Source organism: Tachyglossus aculeatus, chromosome 9, assembly GCF_015852505.1.
Source record: "Tachyglossus aculeatus isolate mTacAcu1 chromosome 9, mTacAcu1.pri, whole genome shotgun sequence".
NCBI lineage: Eukaryota > Metazoa > Chordata > Mammalia > Monotremata > Tachyglossidae > Tachyglossus > Tachyglossus aculeatus.
This window is the reverse complement of record NC_052074.1, coordinates 6,957,164-6,977,400: the sequence shown is the minus strand read 5'-3', so window position 1 is coordinate 6,977,400 and position 20,237 is coordinate 6,957,164. Positions and strand designations below refer to the sequence as shown.

At 43.5% G+C, this 20,237-nt stretch overlaps 1 protein-coding gene across 1 annotated transcript in view; it reads left to right on the top strand.

Annotated features, from left to right (window-relative positions):
- The window catches only part of FANCL (FA complementation group L), a 61,111-nt gene that overhangs the window by 7,192 nt on the left and 33,682 nt on the right, over positions 1-20,237 (top strand). Inside the window, exons 2-7 of the mRNA XM_038751183.1 lie at positions 1,501-1,559; positions 3,451-3,511; positions 5,603-5,659; positions 10,222-10,322; positions 12,716-12,812; positions 19,123-19,191. Of these exons, the coding sequence (XP_038607111.1) occupies positions 1,501-1,559; positions 3,451-3,511; positions 5,603-5,659; positions 10,222-10,322; positions 12,716-12,812; positions 19,123-19,191 (444 nt within the window). The remainder of the gene's footprint in view (positions 1-1,500; positions 1,560-3,450; positions 3,512-5,602; positions 5,660-10,221; positions 10,323-12,715; positions 12,813-19,122; positions 19,192-20,237) is intronic.

Below are 20,237 nucleotides of genomic sequence, written 5' to 3'. Positions count from 1 at the left end.
TCAATAAATACGATTGACTGCCTGACTGACACACATTTCCTGCCCACAAGGAGCTTACGGTCTAGATGGTGAGACTGGTATTAAAATAAATTACAAATATGTTAAATGCTGTGGGACCTAAAGTACTCACTAATTTATTATATAAGTGCTTAAAGGGGGACCATTTAAATACAGACCAAACTGCTAAGTAATTGGAGACAGATGTGACTCAGTGAAAGTTAAACTAAATTAATCAGTCATTGGTATTCATAAAGTACTTACTGTGTGAGGAACACTCTACTAAGGGCTTGAGAAAATGCAGTAAAATATAATTGGTAGATTCAATCCCACAGGGAAAGACAGACATTGAAATAAATGTCAGATAGAGGAAAAATAGAATATAAGAATATGGCTTAGTGGAAAGATCTGCTTGGAGTCTGAGGTTGTGAGTTCTAATTCTGACTCCACCACTGGTCCGCTGTGTGACTTTGGGCAAGTCACTTAACTTCTCTGTGCTTCAGTTACCTCATCTATAAAATGGGGATTAAGACTGTGAGCCCTACATAGGACAGCCTGATAACCTTGTATCTACCCCAGTGCTTAGAACAGAGCTTGGCACATAGTAAGCACTTAACAAATGCCATTATTATTATTATTATCACAACTGTTGGGGCGTGGGGACACTCACGGGTCTCCTTGAAAAAAAGTTCTAGGTTTTGGAGGGACTTGAGTGAACTTCCACAACATTATTACATTATAATATTAGACGTCATTACATTATGCTGCGTGTCTGCAGTCGCGCATGCAACGTCGCATGCGACTCAGCGTCTGGTGTCAACAGAGGCTTTCGATGTCCGACCTGTGATGGTGGACCTTAGAAGTAGCAGCTGGGGATTTTAAGTGATGGTTTTGGGTTGTTTATTTGGTGGAGAGTGTGTTTTAGCATGTTTTGACATTTTATTTTGTCTAGTAATAATACCGAACAGACCCCTGGGAGATTACTCAACTGTGGAGTTTGGAATCAGAATTTGAGGAATTATACTTTATCGTCATCATCATCAATCGTATTTATTGAGCGCTTACTATGTGCAGAGCACCGTACTAAGCTCTTGGGAAGTACAAATTGGCAACATCTAGAGACAGTCCCTACCCAACAGTGGGCTCACAGTCTAAAAGGGGGAGACAGAGAACAAAACCAAACATACTAACAAAATAAAATAAATGGGATAGATATGTACAAGTAAAATAAATAAATAAATAAATAGAGTAATAAATATGTACAACCATATATACATATATATATACTTTATCAGACTCTCCCCAGTGCTTAGAGCAGTGTCTGCCCAACATAAGCTCGATTCATTATTTTGCCCGTGGCAATCACAGAAGCTAACAGCTCAGCAGCTTTTATTTAGCCAAGGTGTTGTTTTTTTTTAATTTTCTCAGGCAATACTCAGAGGAAGAATTCTGCCCGTCAGAACTGCGGTCTTGAATATAACTTTTCAATGTTTTTTTTCTTAGGGGAGAGACTTCCATCTTAGAATATTGCTACCTGCAGATTTGAACGTGAAAAATGCAAGGTGAGAGACCATTCTTGAGTACTATTTTAAAAGTCCAGAGTTTTAGCTTAACGGTTACCATTTTCCGGAGGCAGCGATAATTGCCGTTATGACCAAGTACCCGGCAACAATTTTCTAACATTTCAGAAAGGTGGGAAGAGGAGGAAGAAAGAAAAACCTTAGCATATCACTGATTTTTTTTTTCCGTTTAAATTCTCCAAGTCCAAATTATCGTTTCCAAATAGGTGTAAGTTGGGCTTTTTGTATAACTATGGTGTCATCTGTTGAAGTTTATGCTGCTGGATTTCAGTTTTTTGCTGCTCTCTGGTGTGGTGAGCACCATAATAAATTTGTATTTGTAAGTTTTTTTTAAATCCGTTAAACTTCTCATCAGAAATACTGGGAAATTCTAGTGAATCTTTTAGTGTTAACTCTATTGGCTATAAAGCTGAGAGTCTAGAGAAGAGTTGATGTTTATCATTTTTTAGAAAATAAAAGAAATATTTAGTAGTCGTAGCATTTGTTGAATTCCCATTTAGTGCAAGGCACCTTATCAGCTGCCTGGGAAGTCCAGAAGAAGAGTTTAGTACTAATAATAGTAATATTTAGACTGTGAGCCCACTGTTGGGTAGGGACTGTCTCTATATGTTGCCAATTTATACTTCCCAAGCGCTTAGTACAGTGCTCTGCACACAGTAAGCGCTCAATAAATACGATTGATGATGATGATGATGATAATGATTGTGGTATTTTTTATGCACTTACTATATGGCAAGCACTGTACTAAATCCTGGGGTGGATATAAGCAGGTTGAACTCAGTCTCTGCCCCACATGGGTCTCTGAGAGGAAGGGAGACTAGGTATTGCATCCCCATTTTACAGATCATCATCATCATCATCATCAATCGTATTTATTGAGCGCTTACTATATGCAGAGCACTGTACTAAGCGCTTGGGAAGTACAAATTGGCAACACATAGAGACAGTCCCTACCCAACAGTGGGCTCACAGTCTAAAAGGGGGAGACGGAGAACAAAACTAAACATACCAACAAAATAAAATAAATAGGATAGATATGTACAAGTAAAATAAATAAATAAATACAGATGATAAAACTGAGTCCCATGGAAGATTTCCCTAAGGCCACATAGCAGGCAAGTGGCAAACATAATAATGATGGTATTTGTTAAGCGCTTACTATGTGTCAAGCACTGTTCCAAAGCTGGGGTAGATCCAAGGTAATCAGTTTGTCCCACATGGGGTTCACAGTCTCCGGTGAAGTAACTGAGGCACAGAGAAGTTAAGCGACTTGCCCAGAGTCACACAGATGATAAGTGGCGGAGCCGGGATTAGAACCCACGACCTCCGACTCCCAAGCCCGGGCTCTTTCCACTAAGCAACGCGGCTTCTGTAGATTAGAACCCAGATCCCCAACTACCAAGCCTGCGCTCTTCTCACTGGGCTGCGCCGATGTCTGTTAGAGAGTCCTAACCAAAATACTTTGGATTTATATTTGGATTTTAGCCGTGAATAGGATGCACGCCTCAAATTGGCTATTAGACCAGACATCTTTATGCGCCTGTAAAAAGAAGGAAGCAAAGAGAAAAGCGTCACCAATTTATGCACTCGATAGTCACCCCACCCCTCCAACAATTATTGTACCTACCCATAATTTATTTTAATGTCCGTCTCCCCATCTAGACCTAGGGAACGTGCCTTTCCAACTCTGTGGTATTGTACTCTCACAAGCGCTTAATACAGTGCGCCGCACACAATGAGCACTCAAGAAATATCATCGATTTGATTTGATTGAACTCCCTTTGTAGGTGCCTGGAGAGAAGATTGAATAGGCGAAGTCGGTTAAATGTCTCTTGCTCCAAATGAAAAGCCTATTTCTCCGTTCCCTTTCAAGGTTGCAGTGCAGTTGGCAACTGAAGGCTGTGTTAAATGGATACCACCACCTAGTTAAGCAGGTAGGTGTTGGAGAAGATGACAAGCTTGAACTTTCAAATCCTACCGGGGATGGACTGTGACAGTCTTTTAGACTGTGAGCCCACTGTTGGGTAGGGACTGTCTCTATATGTTGCCAATTTGTACTTCCCAAGCGCTTAGTACAGTGCTCTGCACATAGTGAGCGTTCAATAAATCCGATTGATGATGATGGAAAAGTAGCATCTGTCAAGAGTGTACACCCGACCGAACAGCGTAAAAACTCAATCTCCTTTCTAAACAGAAAGCAGCGTGGCTCGGTGGAAGGAGCCCGGGCTTTGGAGTCAGAGGTCATGGGTTCAAATCCCGACTCCGCCAATTGTCAGCTGTGTGACTTTCGGCAAGTCACTTCACTTCTCTGGGCCTCAGTGACCTCATCTGTGAAATGGGGATTAAGACTGTGAGCCCCCCGTGGGACAACCTGATCACCTTGTAACCTCCCCAGCGCTTAGAACAGTGCTTTGCACATAGTAAGCACTTAATAAATGCTATTATTATTATTATTATCATTATTATTATTATTATTATAAACAGTTTTCACAGTCGGAAAAAAGAATAAAAATCAAAGATAATGGTACCCCCCCAACAGACCATCACCTACAGCTGCAGTCCAGGGGGGAAATCATGGCCTGGGTATATCCACTTGCTAATTACTACAAATGATAATAATAAAAAGATATTTAAGTCCTTTCTGTGCGTAAGCACTGGGGTAGATATAAGATGTGCATCTAGCTTTAATTCTATTTGTTCTGATGACTTGACACCTGTCCACACGCTTTGTCTTGTCGTCTGTCTCCCCCTTCTAGACCGTGAGCCCGTTGTTGGGGAGGGAACCGTCTCCACATGTTGCCGACCTGTACTTCCCAAGCGCTTAGTACAGTGCTCTGCACACAGTAAGCGCTCAGTAAATACGATTGAATGAATGAATGAATAATCAGGTTGGGCACAGTCCCTGTCCCTGATAGGGCTCACAGTCTAAGTAAGAGGAAGAACAAGTATTGGATCCCCATTCTGTACAGGTGAGGATACTGAGGCCCAGAGAAGTTAAGTGACTTGCCTAAAGTCACACAGCAGGCAAGAGATGGAGCCAGGATCAGAACCCCAGTCCGCTGACTCCCAAGTGCTCTCTTCATTAGGCCGTGCTGCCTCTCTAATTGTTGCTAGATCATCCCCTCCGATCCGCAATTTTTAGGTGTCGGCATTTCTGTTTAAAATAAAACACAAAACCAGAGTAGAGTGTTTCATGCTGGATTTGATTCGTTTTCAGTGCATGGCTTTTTCTCTCAGACGGAGTCATAGTTAAGGCTCACTAATGGTGGCAGTCACAAAGCTGCACCGTTAGACCGCAAGAGGCAGAGGAGGGTGGCATACCAACTAATAATAATAATAATAATAATGGCATTTATTAATTGCTTACTATGTGCAAAGCACTGTTCCACCAAATCATATCCTTGCCAGGACTGAACCAATGTCTTCTGAAACCAGTTTGAGGACTATACTTTTGAGAATCAGCATTGTGTTCGACTTTTTTTCATCATTTTCATCTACCGCATTGTACTTCTCCGAGCATTTAGTATAGTGTAGTGCACACAGCTGCTCCATAATTACCACTGATTAACTGATTCCAAATATTTAAAGTCATGGGAAAGTTTGATTTTTTTTTCCCCTTTTCCTCCCAATCATTCAATCGATATTTAATCAACACTATACCTAGCACTTGGTAGAGTGCCACAGGGTAAGTAGATATGATCTGTTCATTCATTCAGTCATACTTATTGAGCGCTTACTGTGTGCAGAGCACTGTGCTAAGCACTTGGGAAGTACAAGTTGGCAACATATAGAGACGGTCCCTACCAAACAACGGGCTCACATTCTAGAGGGGGGAGAGAGACAACAAAACAAAGCATGTGGGCAGGTGTAAAGTCATCAGAATAAGCAGAAGTAAAGCTAGATGCACTCTTCAGCACCTTAGAATTCACATCCTGGATGACTTAGATTTTCTAGTAATTTAGCAAGCACGTCCTGACGGTGCTTTGGATAAAATATTCACTGATTGGTAATACCATTTCTTCTAGAGGCTGCTTCAGTCATCTGATCTCGAGAGCTTTATGACGGAGCTGAAGACGATCTTGGTAAGCATTTTATTAAGGCACCATCCCACCATTGTATCCTTCCTACTAGTTTGATAACTATTTGATAGTTATATAGTTTGGTAACTATATTAATAGGTTGATAACTATGAATAGATAACCATGCACTTTGCCGGATTTCAAAGTTGATTCCCGGCAGTGGAAACTTTATCTATCAGTCAATCCATGGTATTTATGAGCAGTTACTCTGTGCAGAAGCACAGTTCTAAGCGCTTGGGTGAGTAGAGAAGCAGCGTGGCTCAGTGGAAAGAGCCCGGGCTTTGGAGTCAGAGGTCATGGGTTCAAATCCCGGCCCTGCCAATTACCAGCTGTGTGACTTTGGGCAAGTCACTTCACTTCTCTGGGCCTCGGTTCCCTCATCTGTAAAATGGGGGTTAAGACTGTGAGCCCCCCGTGGGACAACCTGATCACCATGTAACCTCCCCAGCGCTTAGAACAGTGCTTTGCACATAGTAAGCGCTTAATAAACGCTATCATTATTATTATTATCATCACTATACAACAGAATTAGCAGACACGTTCCCTGCCCATAACGAGCTTACAATCTAGAAGGGGGAGACAGACATTAATGTAAATAAATCATTTATAATATAAAATATGTACATAATAAGGGGTGGGGTGAATATCTCAAATTCTGGGTTTCTCAAATTCTCCACAGTCATGCTCAAAACCAAATGAACCCATACTTACCTTGCTTCTTTTTTTTTATCTCAGCCGCAACTTGGAGAGAGAGATAGAGCCTAGGAATCAGGATCTCTGCTCCACACTCGGCCCTGCTTAGTGCTTATCAGAGCGCAGTTTCACCCTCTTGGCCAAAAGCCAGTCTCTCCCAGAATATTCCTAACGACCCTGGAAACTTTGGAGGAGGGAGAGCCTGGCCTGAACCCGTCTAGTGGCCTATCTAGCAATTTAAAGTTATTTTTTCAATGTTCGATGTTTTCATTGAACTGGCCGGGATGGGCCTTAGGGAGGGACTCTAAGAAAAGAGTACTATATTCATCTCTCTCCTTTGTGCATTGCATTTTGTCCCTTGCACACGAACTAGAAGTCCGAAATGGAGAAACCATACTAATGCAACTTGGCTATAGAAATGAGACATCTTTTCATGGCCAAACCAGGAGAATGCAGTGACTGTGAACATCTCGTGGGCCAGGAACTTGTCTACTTTTTGTTATATTGTACTCTTGTTCATTCATTCAATCGCATCCATTGAGCACTTACTGTGTGCAGGGCTCTGTACTAGATGCTTGGGAGAGTACCCCAAGCATTTAGTACAGTGCCCTGCCTACCGTCAGCTTTCAGTAAATGCTGTTGATTGAATAGAAGGCCTTCCCAGATTGAGCCCCTTCCTTCCTCTCCCCCTCCTCCCCATCCCCCCCACCTTACCTCCTTCCCCTCCCCACAGCACCTGTATATATGTTTGTATGTATTTATTACTCTATTTTATTTGTACATATTCTATTTATTTTAGTTTGTTAATATGTTCTGTTTTTTTCTCTGTCTCCCCCTTCTAGACTGTGAGCCCACTGTTGGGTAGGGACCGTCTCTATATGTTGCCAACTTGTACTTCCCAAGCGCTTAGTTCAGTGCTCTGCACACAGTAAGCGTTCAATAAATACGAGGGAATGAATGAATGAATGAATGGTTGACACGAAGAGCAAGTGTTCTTGCCGTAATGCCCTATTATGAATAAGTTGAGTTTATATAGGTTCTGCAGTCATGCCATTGCAAGATATTAGAAGCTAGCAGCCGTTATGAAAAGCATTATTAACCAGGTCAAAGGTCACAGCTGTACCTATCACTTCCTAGAGCTATAATTGAAAGAAACGCTGATTATATTCAAAAATACAAAACAGGACAGTCTGACCTTTTAGGTTTCAGTTCAGCGTCAAAGGCATTTCACATTTCCTTCTCCTGCAGGAGCTGAACATATAGGACCAGTCACTACAGGCTGTATGCAAACAGATTTTTCCGGCACTCCGTGACCAGCTCTGGTGCTAGGATTAAATGGGATTTTATTTTCCCTAGTGCAGTCTTCCAGTGGCGGGCGTGCCCCTCCCTAAGCTCGAACTGCGTGCCGCGGGAACAGCGGTATTGATTTGTTAGATGGCTGGGTCACAGTTAGTCCTTTGGGTAAGAGCGATGTGCTTTCAAACTCCCTAATCAGGTCTGGCAAGGGGATTGCAGGGAAGGAAAAGGGGGAAAACAACCCACAAGAAGCAAAGGATTTGGTTGCCTACATTTCCCTGAGGCCACTGGGGCTTTTGGGGAGGGACTTAGTACAGTGCTCTGCATACAGTAAGCGCTCAATAAATACGATTGATTGATTGATTGATTGACTTGCTACATTGCCAGAGGTGGCAAGCTACATTTTTACTCAGGGTTCAAACTTCTCTCAGTTACTGCTCTCAGCTTTGGGCCTGCCCGCCGTGGACCCCAGCAGAACATCATCATCAATCATCAATCGTATTTATTGAGCGCTTACTATGTGCAGAGCACTGTACTAAGCGCTTAGAGCACTGTACTCAGCCTGTGCCATTTGCTGAGGTCCCGTGGCTAGCGTTTTGCTCTCTCTGCTGAACCTTTACCTGCGGTAAAATAGTCCGGGGGCATAAGATTTGCTTTTAAAGTTCGCGATTCCAGCCCCTTTTTGAGTAAATGCCTTAGAGTGAAGTACATTGATGCTTGGGTGGCGGGGATGGGAGAGTAGAGCCTTTAGTGAGCACCGTACCAAGAGTACTTGAGGGAGGTTTTTGTTTTTTATGGGATTTGTTAAGTACTTACTCTGTGCCAGGCACTGTACTAAGCTCGGAGGTGGATACAGACTAATCAGGTTGGACACAGTCCATGCCCCACATGGGGCTCACAGTCTTAAACCCCATTTTACAGGTGAGGTAACTGAAGTAACTTACCCAGGGTCACACAGCAGACAAGTGGTGGAGCTAGGCCTGAGTTCTGTTTATATGTATATAAAATATATATATTTATATACGTATAAATATATATTTATTATATATTGTGTATATAAAATGTGCATATCTTTTAGACTGTGAGCCCACTGTTGGGTAGGGACTGTCTCTATATGTTGCCAACTTGGACTTCCCAAGCGCTTAGTACAGTGCTCTGCATACAGTAAGCGCTCAATAAATACGATTGACGATGACGATACCTGTATATATGTATATATGTTGGTACATATTTATTACTCTATTTATTTATTTTACTTGTACATATCTATTGTCTTTATTTTATTTTGTTACTATGTTTGGTTTTGTTCTCCGTCTCCCCCTTCTAGACTGTGAGCCCACTGTTGGGTAGGGACTGTCTCTGTATGTTGCCAACTTGTACTTCCCAAGCGCTTAGTACAGTGCTCTGCACACAGTAAGCGCTCAATAAATACGATTGATTGATTGATTGATTCTGTTCACTAGGCTACACTGCTTCTCCAGTACCCCAGAAACAGACACAGTGGTCCCTGCTTTCCGGGCACTTATGATCTAATGGGAGAAGACAGTTAACTCCTAATAGGTTTTCTGTGGATAAATGCATTCCACTGGTAATCAACAGAACTTGTTCCTTAATGGCTTTCAGCCTCTTTCTCCAACAAAGAGATTTCTAAAGCTAACAAGTAACCAAACACATACATTGAGGTTATAAAAAAAAAAAGCCTTGAAAAATATTTCCTTACATCCACTCAATGTCTTTCGTTTGAGATCGTCAAAAAAACGAGTTGGTTGAATCAAGTGAAGGAGAGTTTTGGCCATTTTTCCAGCCAGTTTGTTTCTCGTAGACACCCTGATCAGGTAATTCAGGCCTCCAAAACGGAATCCACTTTGGAGCCTGATTGAGCGGCCTAGAGTGTCTTTGTAGAGGAACAAATCAACCAGATAATCACGGTGCTCAATAAATGACCTCATTCATGCTTGCACTATAATAATAATAATAATAATAATAATAATAATGGCATTTATTAAGCACTTACTATGTGCAAAGCACTGTTCTAAGCACTGGGGAGATTACAAGCTGATCAGGTTGTCCCACGGGGGGGCTCACAGTCTTCACCCCCATTTTAGTGATGAGGTGACTGAGGCACAGAGAAGCTAAGAGACTTGCCCGAAGTCACACAGCTGACAATTGGCAGAGCTGGGATTTGAACCCATGACCTCTGACTCCAAAGCCCGGGCTCTTTCCACTGAGCCACGAGTGGGGAGGGGAAAAGCCTTCAAGGGGAAGAGATATTCAAATATTTAAAAGTCTCCCTTTGGTCGCATGGTTTCCCTGGACCAGACTGCCACAATCATAGATGATGTTCGCAGGCCGGTCTGTGAACCTCTGAATAAGTCACGTCCGGCGGAGAGCCCTGAGGAGAAGAAGAATGAGGCAGCCAATTTTTCTGTGAGACTGATGATGCCCGTGGATTAGAACAATGGAAATTAGTTAAATTGTATCGAAACCCGTCATTGAGAATAAGCTGTTGGGCTGTCCAAGAATGATGTGTGTTTTTTGTTTTGTTTGGTGTTTTGTTGTCTTTTTTTTTCAAACAGGAAGTTGCTCTGAAGACAAAGCAAGCCCTGTATGCGCCCTCGCCTCCTCCCCAGTACTATTCGTCTATTGTCGAGGAAATCGGGATTCTGGGTTGGGATAAGTATGTTTATTTTTATTATTTAACTGTCTTTGGAAGGTCTTTGTTTTGCATAAATACATGAGTTCAGGCAACTGGCAGAGAAGCGTGGTTCCTTTAATATATTCCCCCTGCAATTAAAAAAAAAAACGTTTCTTTGCATCGTCCTGTCTATTCTTCTATCATGAATTTATGAACTATGTGACTCAAGATTATCGTCAGTGGATGAGTTGTGATGTTTGGTTTTGTTCTCTGTCTCCCCCTTTTAGACTGTGAGCCCACTGTTGGGTAGGGACTGTCTCTATATGTTGCCAATTTGTACTTCCCAAGCGCTTAGTACAGTACTCTGCACATAGTAAGCGCTCAATAAATACGATTGATGATGATGATGATGATGACTATGGAGCACCTGCTGGGTACAGAGCACTATGTTCAGGATTGGGGAGAGGATAATGAAGTTACTAAGCATGTCCCGGAGCCCCAGTCTAGTCTAACTAGGCTCTAAAATAAATTGCAGATAGGAAGGAAGGACAAGGGTATATGTAAAAGGGTAACCAAAAAATAAATATTTGTGATGCACAGTGGGCTTTGTCAGCCTTCTGTTACACCTGCTGAATATTTCCAGTCCTGGGCTGAGCGTAAGAGGGAGAGAGAAGAAAATGTAATGGGTAATTTAAGGGATTGTCCATCACTAAGGAGCGTGGCGTCGTGAAAGGAGCACATCCTGGAGGTCAGAGGACCCGAGTTCAGTACCTGCACTGGGCAGAGTAGATGTTCTCCCTGCTGCCCTCTGAGGAGAATTCAGCACCACAAGCGTTTTGTCTATCAATCAATCAATCAATCAATCGTATTTATTGAGTGCTTACTGTGTGCAGAGCACTGTACTAAGCGCTTGGGAAGTACAAACTGGCAATACATAGAGACAGTCCCTACCCAACAGTGGGCTCACAGTCTAAAAGGGAGAGACAGAGAACAAAACCAAACATACCAACAAAATAAAATAAATAGGATAGAAATGTACAAGCAAAATAAATAAATAAATAAATAGAGTAATAAATATGTACAACCATATATACATATATACAGGTGCTGTGGGGAAGGGAAGGAGGTAAGATGGGGGATGGAGAGGGGGACGAGGGGGAGAGGAAGGAAGGGGCTCAGTCTGGGAAGGCCTCCTGGAGGAGGTGAGCTCTCAGTAGGGCCTTGTCCTCAAATATCGTTTCTCCGAACCCCAGATCCTTTTGACATTTGTGGTAAAACAGCTACAGCCAAAGATTGCCGCTATCTCTCCTTTCGATTCCATGCTTGTGAAGGTGAGACGACATCTTTGGTTCCGATCTGGTTTTTTTCTTTAGCGGCAGAAAACAGATCTCCGTGGTTCCCAGAATCTCTTGAAAGAGAGCCATTTTCCCAGCCTGCCGGCCCTAGCTCCCGGACTCGCGTATTATGGCATTAAAAAAATAATAATAACGAAAAGAAACTCAGTTCCCCTAGGTCAACAGGCTAATGCCAGTTTTGAACTCTAATGGGTCTTGCCATCGGTCTGGGTGATAAGCTGCACGATACTTCCAGACTGCTTTTTATCTTTACAAGCGAACGGTATTGTAAAAATGTCAAAAAATATCCGCATGCCCAGTTCACTGGTAAATATACGGCTAAATCTGAACCTTTTTGGCAGTAGCTTATACTACCCGAGGGACCATATTTCTCCAGAATGATGTATTTCGAAGTGTATCGGTCTCCATTGTAGAAATTCATGAGTCTGTGGCAATGTAGAGGAAAAACCCCCTCCCCTCCGGCTTATGCTATATGTTTAAAATATTAGTAATCTTGAACACACACCCGGGTTAGATGTCAAGAGTGTGTTTATTACTCAAAGCCGTCCTTCCCTCGAAGAAAACGATCGCAGAGCAATCAGCATCGGTTCGGCATTTTCCGGAGAGGATCGATTCTGAGCGTCTGAACTCCTATCGGGTGGATTTTCTCCAAGAGCCGTATCGATGATAAAAAAGAAGTTCATCGAGAAGAAAAACAAAGACAGAGAGCGTGAAAGACTCCTACTGTATGAAACCGCAGAAATGGATCAAAGCGTTTGACGGGGAACTTAATGCGTACATAAGTGGAGGCTGACAGAAACACGCGGTGTGTGCCAAAGTTTCCGGTGATGGAAAACTGAAACATAGTGCTCACTGACCACAGCGTGAGCCTTGACACACATTGTAAATAACCCGGAGATATATGACTACATTAAGCAGTAGGCTGGTGTATTAAGGGCGGTAAATCTCCAACAGTTGAAACGGCTGGCATCGGGCCTTCCTCTGATTAATATTTGTAATAGATTAATAGGATCCCAGGAAACGTTTCCAGTTGTTGCCCCCCCCAACACCTAATATTATCATCATTTTCCTTCTCCCCAGACTCGCGTACGTGGATAGCTGTTTCACCACCATCAAGTTAAAAGCGGAAGACACTTCTGGTAGACTGCATTTGATCACTCTCCAGTTAAAGGCGCAGGTGAAGTGATTTTTCTTTGCATCAAGAGGAAAGCAGAGGAATGTGTTTGGTGCACACACTCACAAACCAGTGCCTACATATACTGGTGGGAAAAATTGGGTCCTAGAATTTGGAATTCTCTTTCTTCCCTCGGGGTTTGTGATTGAGCTTCGTGTTCTTAGAAAAACTAGGTGGCTTAAAAAACACTGATTGGATCGTTTCTTTTCCGGCGTCCTTTAGGCTCCCTCTGAATTTTTGTTAACGCCGACATTTGTTTCCAGTTCAGCGATACAATGTTGTGACTGTTTTCTCGGCGGCATTTTAAAGGATTCAGATATTTTTGGAGATTGCCTAGGTTGGAAGCGGCGCGCGTGGCTTAGTGGAAAGAGCCCGGGCTTGGGAGTCAGAGGTCGTGAGTTCTAATCCCGGCTCCGCCACTCGTCCCCTGTGTGACTTTGGGCAAGTCACTTCACTTCTCTGTGCCTCAGTTGTCTCATCTGGAAAACGGGGATTAAAGCTGTGAGCCTCACTTGGGACAACCTGATAGCCTTGTATCTGTCCCAACGCTTAGAACAGTGCTTGCCACGTAGTAAGCACTCAACAATACCATCATTATACCATCATCATCATCATTATAGTAAGGGCTCAATAAATACGATTGATGATGATGATGATGATGATGATCTCCTTCCCTCCTCCTTTCCCATCGCCTTCCCTCCTCCTTTCCCATCTCCTTCCCTCCTCCTTCCCCATCTCCTTCCCTCCTCCTTCCCCATCTCCTTCCCTCCTCCTTCCCCATCTCCTTCCCTCCTCCTTTCCCATCTCCTTCCCTCCTCCTTTCCCATCTTCTTTCCTCCCCCTTTCCCATCTTCTTTTCTCCTTTCCCATCTCCTTCCCTTCTCCTTCCCCATCTTCTTCCCTCCTCCTTCCCCATCTCCGTCCCTCCTCCTTTCCTTTCTCCTTCCTTCCTCCTTTCCCATCTCCTTCCCTCCTCCTTTCCCATCTCCTTTCCTCCTCCTTTCCCATCTCCTTCCCTCCTTTCCTCCTCCTTTCCCATCTCTTTTAGACTGTGAGCCCAATGTTGGGTAGGGACTGTCGCTATATGTTGCCAACTTGTACTTCCCAAGCGCTTAGTACAGTGCTCTGCACACAGTAAGCGCTCAATAAATACGATTGATGATGATGATGATGATCATTATTGTTATTATTAAAGGGGGAGGCAGACAAGAATAGAAATCAGTACGTGACAGAGGTGGACATGAGTGCTTTGCAGCTGGGATTGGGGGGATCAATAAAGGGAATTCCAATCTGTCCTTCTTTCTGGAGCTCTGCAGCTCCAGAGCCGGTGGGAACTACCCTCTCTATCTACTGGCTCGCTCTCGGAAAACGGGGATTAAGGCTGTGAGCCTCACGTGGGACAACCTGATAGCCTTGTATCTATCCCAGTGCTTAGAACAGTGCTTGGCACATAGTAAGCACTCAACAGATACCATCATTATTGTTATTATTAAAGGGGGAGGCAGACGAGAATAGAAATCAGTACGTGACCGAGGTGGACATGAGTGCTTTGCGGCTGGGAGTGGGGGGATCAATAAAGGGAATTCCAATCTGTCCTTCTTTCTGGAGCTCTGCAGCTCCAGAGCCAGTGGGACATCCAGAGCCTCTCCATCTACTGGCTCGCTCTCGGAAAACGGGGATTAAGGCTGTGAGCCTCACGTGGGACAACCTGATAGCCTTGTATCTGTCCCAGTGCTTAGAACAGTGCTTGGCACATAGTAAGCACTCAACAGATGCCATCATTATTGTTATTATTAAAGGGGGAGGCAGACGAGAATAGAAATCAGTACGTGACAGAGGTGGACATGAGTGCTTTGCAGCTGGGAGTGGGGGGATCAATAAAGGGAATTCCAATCTGTCCTTCTTACTGGAGCTCTGCAGCTCCAGAGCCGGTGGGAACTACCCTCTCTATCTACTGGCTTGCTCTCGGAAAATGGGGATTAAGGCTGTGAGCCTCACGTGGAACAACCTGATAGCCTTGTATCTACCCCAGCGCTTAGAACAGTGCTTGGCACATAGTAAGCACTCAACAATGCCATCATTATTGTTATTATTAAACAGGGAGGCAGACGAGAGTAGAAATCAGTACGTGACAGAGGTGGACATGAGTGCTTTGCGGCTGGGAGTGGGGGGATCAATAAAGGGAATTCCAATCTGTCCTTCTTTCTGGAGCTCTGCAGCTTCAGAGCCGGTGGGAACTACCCTCTCTGTCTACTGGCTCGCTCTCGGAAAACGGGGATTAAGGCTGTGAGCCTCACGTGGGACAACCTGATAGCCTTGTATCTACCCCAGCGCTTAGAACAGTGCTTGGCACATAGTAAGCACTCAACAATGCCATCATTATTGTTATTATTAAAGAGGGAGGCAGACGAGAGTAGAAATCAGTACGTGACAGAGGTGGACATGAGTGCTTTGCGGCTGGGAGTGGGGGGATCAATAAAGGGAATTCCAATCTGTCCTTCTGTCTGGAGCTCTGCAGCTCCAGAGCCGGTGGGAACTACCCTCTCTATCTACTGGCTCGCTCTCGGAAAATGGGGATTAGGGCTGTGAGCCTCACGTGGGACAACCTGATAGCCTTGTATCTATCCCAGCGCTTAGAACAGCACTTGGCACATAGTAAGCACTCAACAGATACCATCATTATCGTTATTATTAAAGGGGGAGGCAGACGAGAATAGAAATCAGTACGTGACCGAGGTGGACATGAGTGCTTTGCGGCTGGGAGTAGGGGGATCAATAAAGGGAATTCCAATCTGTCCTTCTTTCTGGAGCTCTGCAGCTCCAGAGCCGGTGGGAACTACCCTCTACATCTACTGGCTCACTCTCAGAAAATGGGGATTAGGGCTGTGAGCCTCACGTGGGACAACCTGATAGCCTTGTATCTATCCCAGCGCTTAGAACAGCGCTTGGCACATAGTAAGCACTCAACAGATACCATCATTATTGTTATTATTAAAGGGGGAGGCAGACGAGAATAGAAATCAGTACGTGACCGAGGTGGACATGAGCGCTTTGCGGCTGGGAGTGGGGGGATCAATAAAGGGAATTCCAATCTGTCCTTCTTACTGGAGCTCTGCAGCTCCAGAGCCGGTGGGAACTACCCTCTCTATCTACTGGCTCGCTCTCGGAAAACGGGGATTAAGGCTGTGAGCCTCACGTGGGACAACCTGATAGTCTTGTATCTACCCCAGCGCTTAGAACAGTGCTTGGCACATAGTAAGCACTCAACAGATACCATCATTATTGTTATTATTAAAGGGGGAGGCAGACGAGAATAGAAATCAGTACGTGACCGAGGTGGACATGAGTGCTTTGCAGCTAGGAGTGGGGGGATCAATAAAGGGAATTCCAATCTGTCCTTCTTTCTGGAGCTCTGCAGCTCCAGAGCCGGTGGGAACTACCCTCTCCATCTACTGGCTCGCTCTCCTCTCCTGTTTCCTCCGGTCTGTCCTGTGAAAACTCCCCTGGCTGCTCTCCGTATTCCTCCGGGATTTCTCCCTCTCTGATTTCCCTTTCTGGAGATGTGAGACTCGGGGGACTCTACCCATCCAGTTTCTTTTACAATGGTGATCAATAATAATGCGATACCGAGCTCAGAGTTGTTTTATCTAACTTGACAGTCTAGGATTTAAGTGTTTTTTTTTTTAACCAGTAGATGGAACAGGCAGGGCCAAATTTATTGGGGAAGTATCAGAATATAAAGAAGAAACCGCCCCCCCGCCCAGAAAATGCAGCTTTTTATTGTTCCTCGTAGTCATCAATCAACTCCATTTCAGAGATCGTAGTGATGAAAAGATCAATTGTGTTTGTCCTTTTTAAAAATGTGTCTGGCATTTAAGCTTGCCACAAGAGAAAATTAATATATAAAGCATGAGCTGGGTGACATAGAAATTTGATATCTAAATGGTGCCCATATTAAGACTATTCAGAAGTAGTCTGCTCCCATGTGTATTTTCATTTTAAGTTTCAATATGTATTTTAAGACACTTTAAGAGATGGTATCAAGTCTATGTGACACAACAGTTGTGGGGAGAATATAGCTTAAAGTAGAGATTTTTGTAATGTTGTTTTAACCAGAATAAAGACATTTCTTATTTTGGTTCTTAAGTCCATACTCTCCAAAAATGGTCCATACTCTCCAAAAATGAATGTAAATCTGTTTTTTTTTTCAGTCCTCACAAAGATCATCTATTGCCAGAGGCATAGGCTCTGTTGCTGTTCCAAGATACTGTATAAGATGTGTAAATTCAAAGTAAAAAGAGTTGTCCACTACCGTGAAGATGACAATGGTCAAAGTTGGGTTTTTTTTAATGCCTACAGTTCATTTCAGTGTAGGCTTACTGATTATTCATTTACCAGCTTAATTTCTTTTTGTTGTAGAGGTGATTGATGTCCCCCTCGTCCCTCTCTCCATCCCCCTCATCTTACCTCCTTCCCTTCCCCACAGCACCTGTATATATGTATATATGTTTGTACATATTTCTCTATTTATTTATTTTACTTGTACATATCTATTCTATTATTTTATTTTGTTAATATGTTTGGTTTTGTTCAAATCACGGCTCCGCCTCTTGTCAGCTGTGTGACTTTGGGCAAGTCACTTCACTTCTCTGCGCCTCAGTTACCTCACCTGTCAAATGGGGATTAAAACTGTGAGCCCCCCGTGGGACAACCTGATCACCTTGTAACCTCCCCAGCGCTTAGAACAGTGCTTTGCACATAGTAAGTGCTTAATAATCAATCAATCATATTTATTGAGCGCTTACTGTGTGCAGAGCACTGTACTAAGCGCTTGGGAAGTACAAGTTGGCAACATAATAAATGCCATCATTATTATTATTATTATTTGGGCAAGTCACTTAACTACTCTGCGCCTCAGTTACCTCACCTGTCAAATGGGGATTAAAACTGTGAGCCCCCCGTGGGACAATCTGATCACCTTGTAACCTCCCCAGCGCTTAGAGCAGTGCTTCGCACATAGTAAGCGCTTAATAAATGCCATTATTATTATTATTATTATTATTATTATTATTATTATTATTATTATTTGGGCAAGTCACTTAACTTCTCTGCGCCTCAGTTACCTCACCTGTCAAATGGCGATTAAAACTGTGAGCCCCCCGTAGGACAATCTGATCACCTTGTAACCTCCCCAGCACTTAGAACAGTGCTTTGCACATAGTAAGCACTTAATAAATGCCATCATTATTATTATTATTATTTGGGCAAGTCACTTAACTCCTCTGTTACCTCACCTGTCAAATGGGGATTAAAACTGTGAGCCCCCTGTGGGACAATCTGATCACCTTGTAACCTCCCCAGCACTTAGAACAGTGCTTTGCACATAGTAAGCACTTAATAAATGCCATCATTATTATTATTTGGGCAAGTCACTTAACTTCTCTGCGCCTCAGTTACCTCATCCGTCAAATGGGGATTAAGATTGCGAGCCCCACATGGGACAACCTGATCATCTTGTATCCTCCCCAGCGCTTAGAACAGTGCTTTGCACATAGTAAGTGCTTAACAAATACCCAAATTATCATTATTATTATTATTAATCACTTATGCCAATCAATCAGTGGGATTTACTGAGCACTTACTGTGTGCAGAGTTTGGGAGAGTAAAAAATAATAGAGTTGGTAAGCATGTACCCTGCGCCCAAGGAGTATACAGTCTTTCTCTACTATTTAAATAATTGACTTTTCCACTTAACCATCTTTGTGTTTTCTTCCTCATCCTACCTATAATATATCAATCAATCAATCATATTTATTGAGCGCTTACTATGTTCAGAGCACTGTACTAAGCGCTTGGGAAGTACAAATTGGCAACACATAGAGACAGTCCCTACCCAACAGTGGGCTCACAGTCTAAAAGTGAATAATATATTTGGTGTCAGTCTCCCTTCAAAGATTGTAAAGCCCTCGAGGGAAGGGGGGTCATGTCTTTTAACTGTAGCACTTTTCCATGTGTGTCCTATCATCTTATCAGTCAATTGGTGGAATTTATTTAGTGCTTATGGGGTACGCTTAGTGGGCACTCCATAAATACTACCGGTCGATTGACTAATGGACGTTTGTGTCTGTTAAAACAATAGACTTTGGAAATCAAAACAAAAAAAGCAAGCATTCGGACCAAACGTCGCCCGGAGAATTCGATGTTATTCGAGCCCGGATTTGATATAGGAGGTTCTAAAACATGCCAAGTTACATTTGCATCCAAGCAAAAATGACTAACCCTCTCTCTCTCTTTTCTTTTTTTTTTTTTTCAGTATCCTAAAGAAGCACCTGAGTGCTGGGTGGATTTCCCAATTCCATTTGCTATTTCTTGGACCTCGGAGGTATCGCTTCTATTTTTCATTGCCAGACCTTTCCCTTTCACCCGAAATATAGAGCGTGTATCTGATTAGGAGTTGGTGAGGGATAAACCTCTAAGAACAAAGGAGCAGCACGGCCCAGTGGATAGAGCATGATAGAAGGGTCTGGGTTCTAATCCCAGCTCTGCCACTTGTCTGCTGTGTGACCTTGGCCAAGTCACTTCACTTCTCTGGGCCGCAGTTACCTCATCTGTCAAATGGGGATGAAGACTGTGACCCCCGTGTGGGACAAGGACCGTGTCTTGTGTCTACCCCAGCGCGTAGTCAGCGTGGCTTAGTGGAAAGAACACGGGCTTGGGAGTCAGAGGTCGTGAGTTCTAATCCCGGCTCCACCAACTGTCAGTTGTGTGACTTTGGGCAAGTCACTTCACTTCTCTGGGCCTCAGTTACCTCATCTGTCAAATGGGGATGAATACTGTGTCCCCCGTGTGGGACAAGGACCGTGTCTTGTATCTACCCCAGTGCGTAGTCAGCGTGGCTTAGTGGAAAGAATACGGGCTTGGGAGTCAGAGGTCGTGAGTTCTAATCCCGGCTCCGCCAACTGTCAGTTGTGTGACTTTGGGCAAGTCACTTCACTTCTCTGGGCCTCAGTTACCTCATCTGTCAAATGGGGATTAAGACTGGGAGCCCCACGTGGGACAACCGGATAACTTTGTATCGACTCAAGCGCTTATAACGGGGCTTGGCACAGAGTAAGCCCTTAACAAATACCATCATTATTATGACGGTCCCTGGCATATAGTAAGCGCTTAACAAATCATCATCAATCGTATTTATTGAGCGCTTACTGAGTGCAGTAACAAATGCCATAATTACCAATCATTGTTACAGTGCCTGGTACATCGTAAGCACTTAAGAAATACCATTAGAAAAAGGGTAAAATGCTCCCATTTTACGGTGCCATTTTCCTTTAAAAAGTGCTTGCAGACAATAGGAGTTGTCCACCTCCTGTATTTCAATCAATCAATCACTCAATCGTATTTATTGAGCGCTTACTGTGCGTAGAGCAC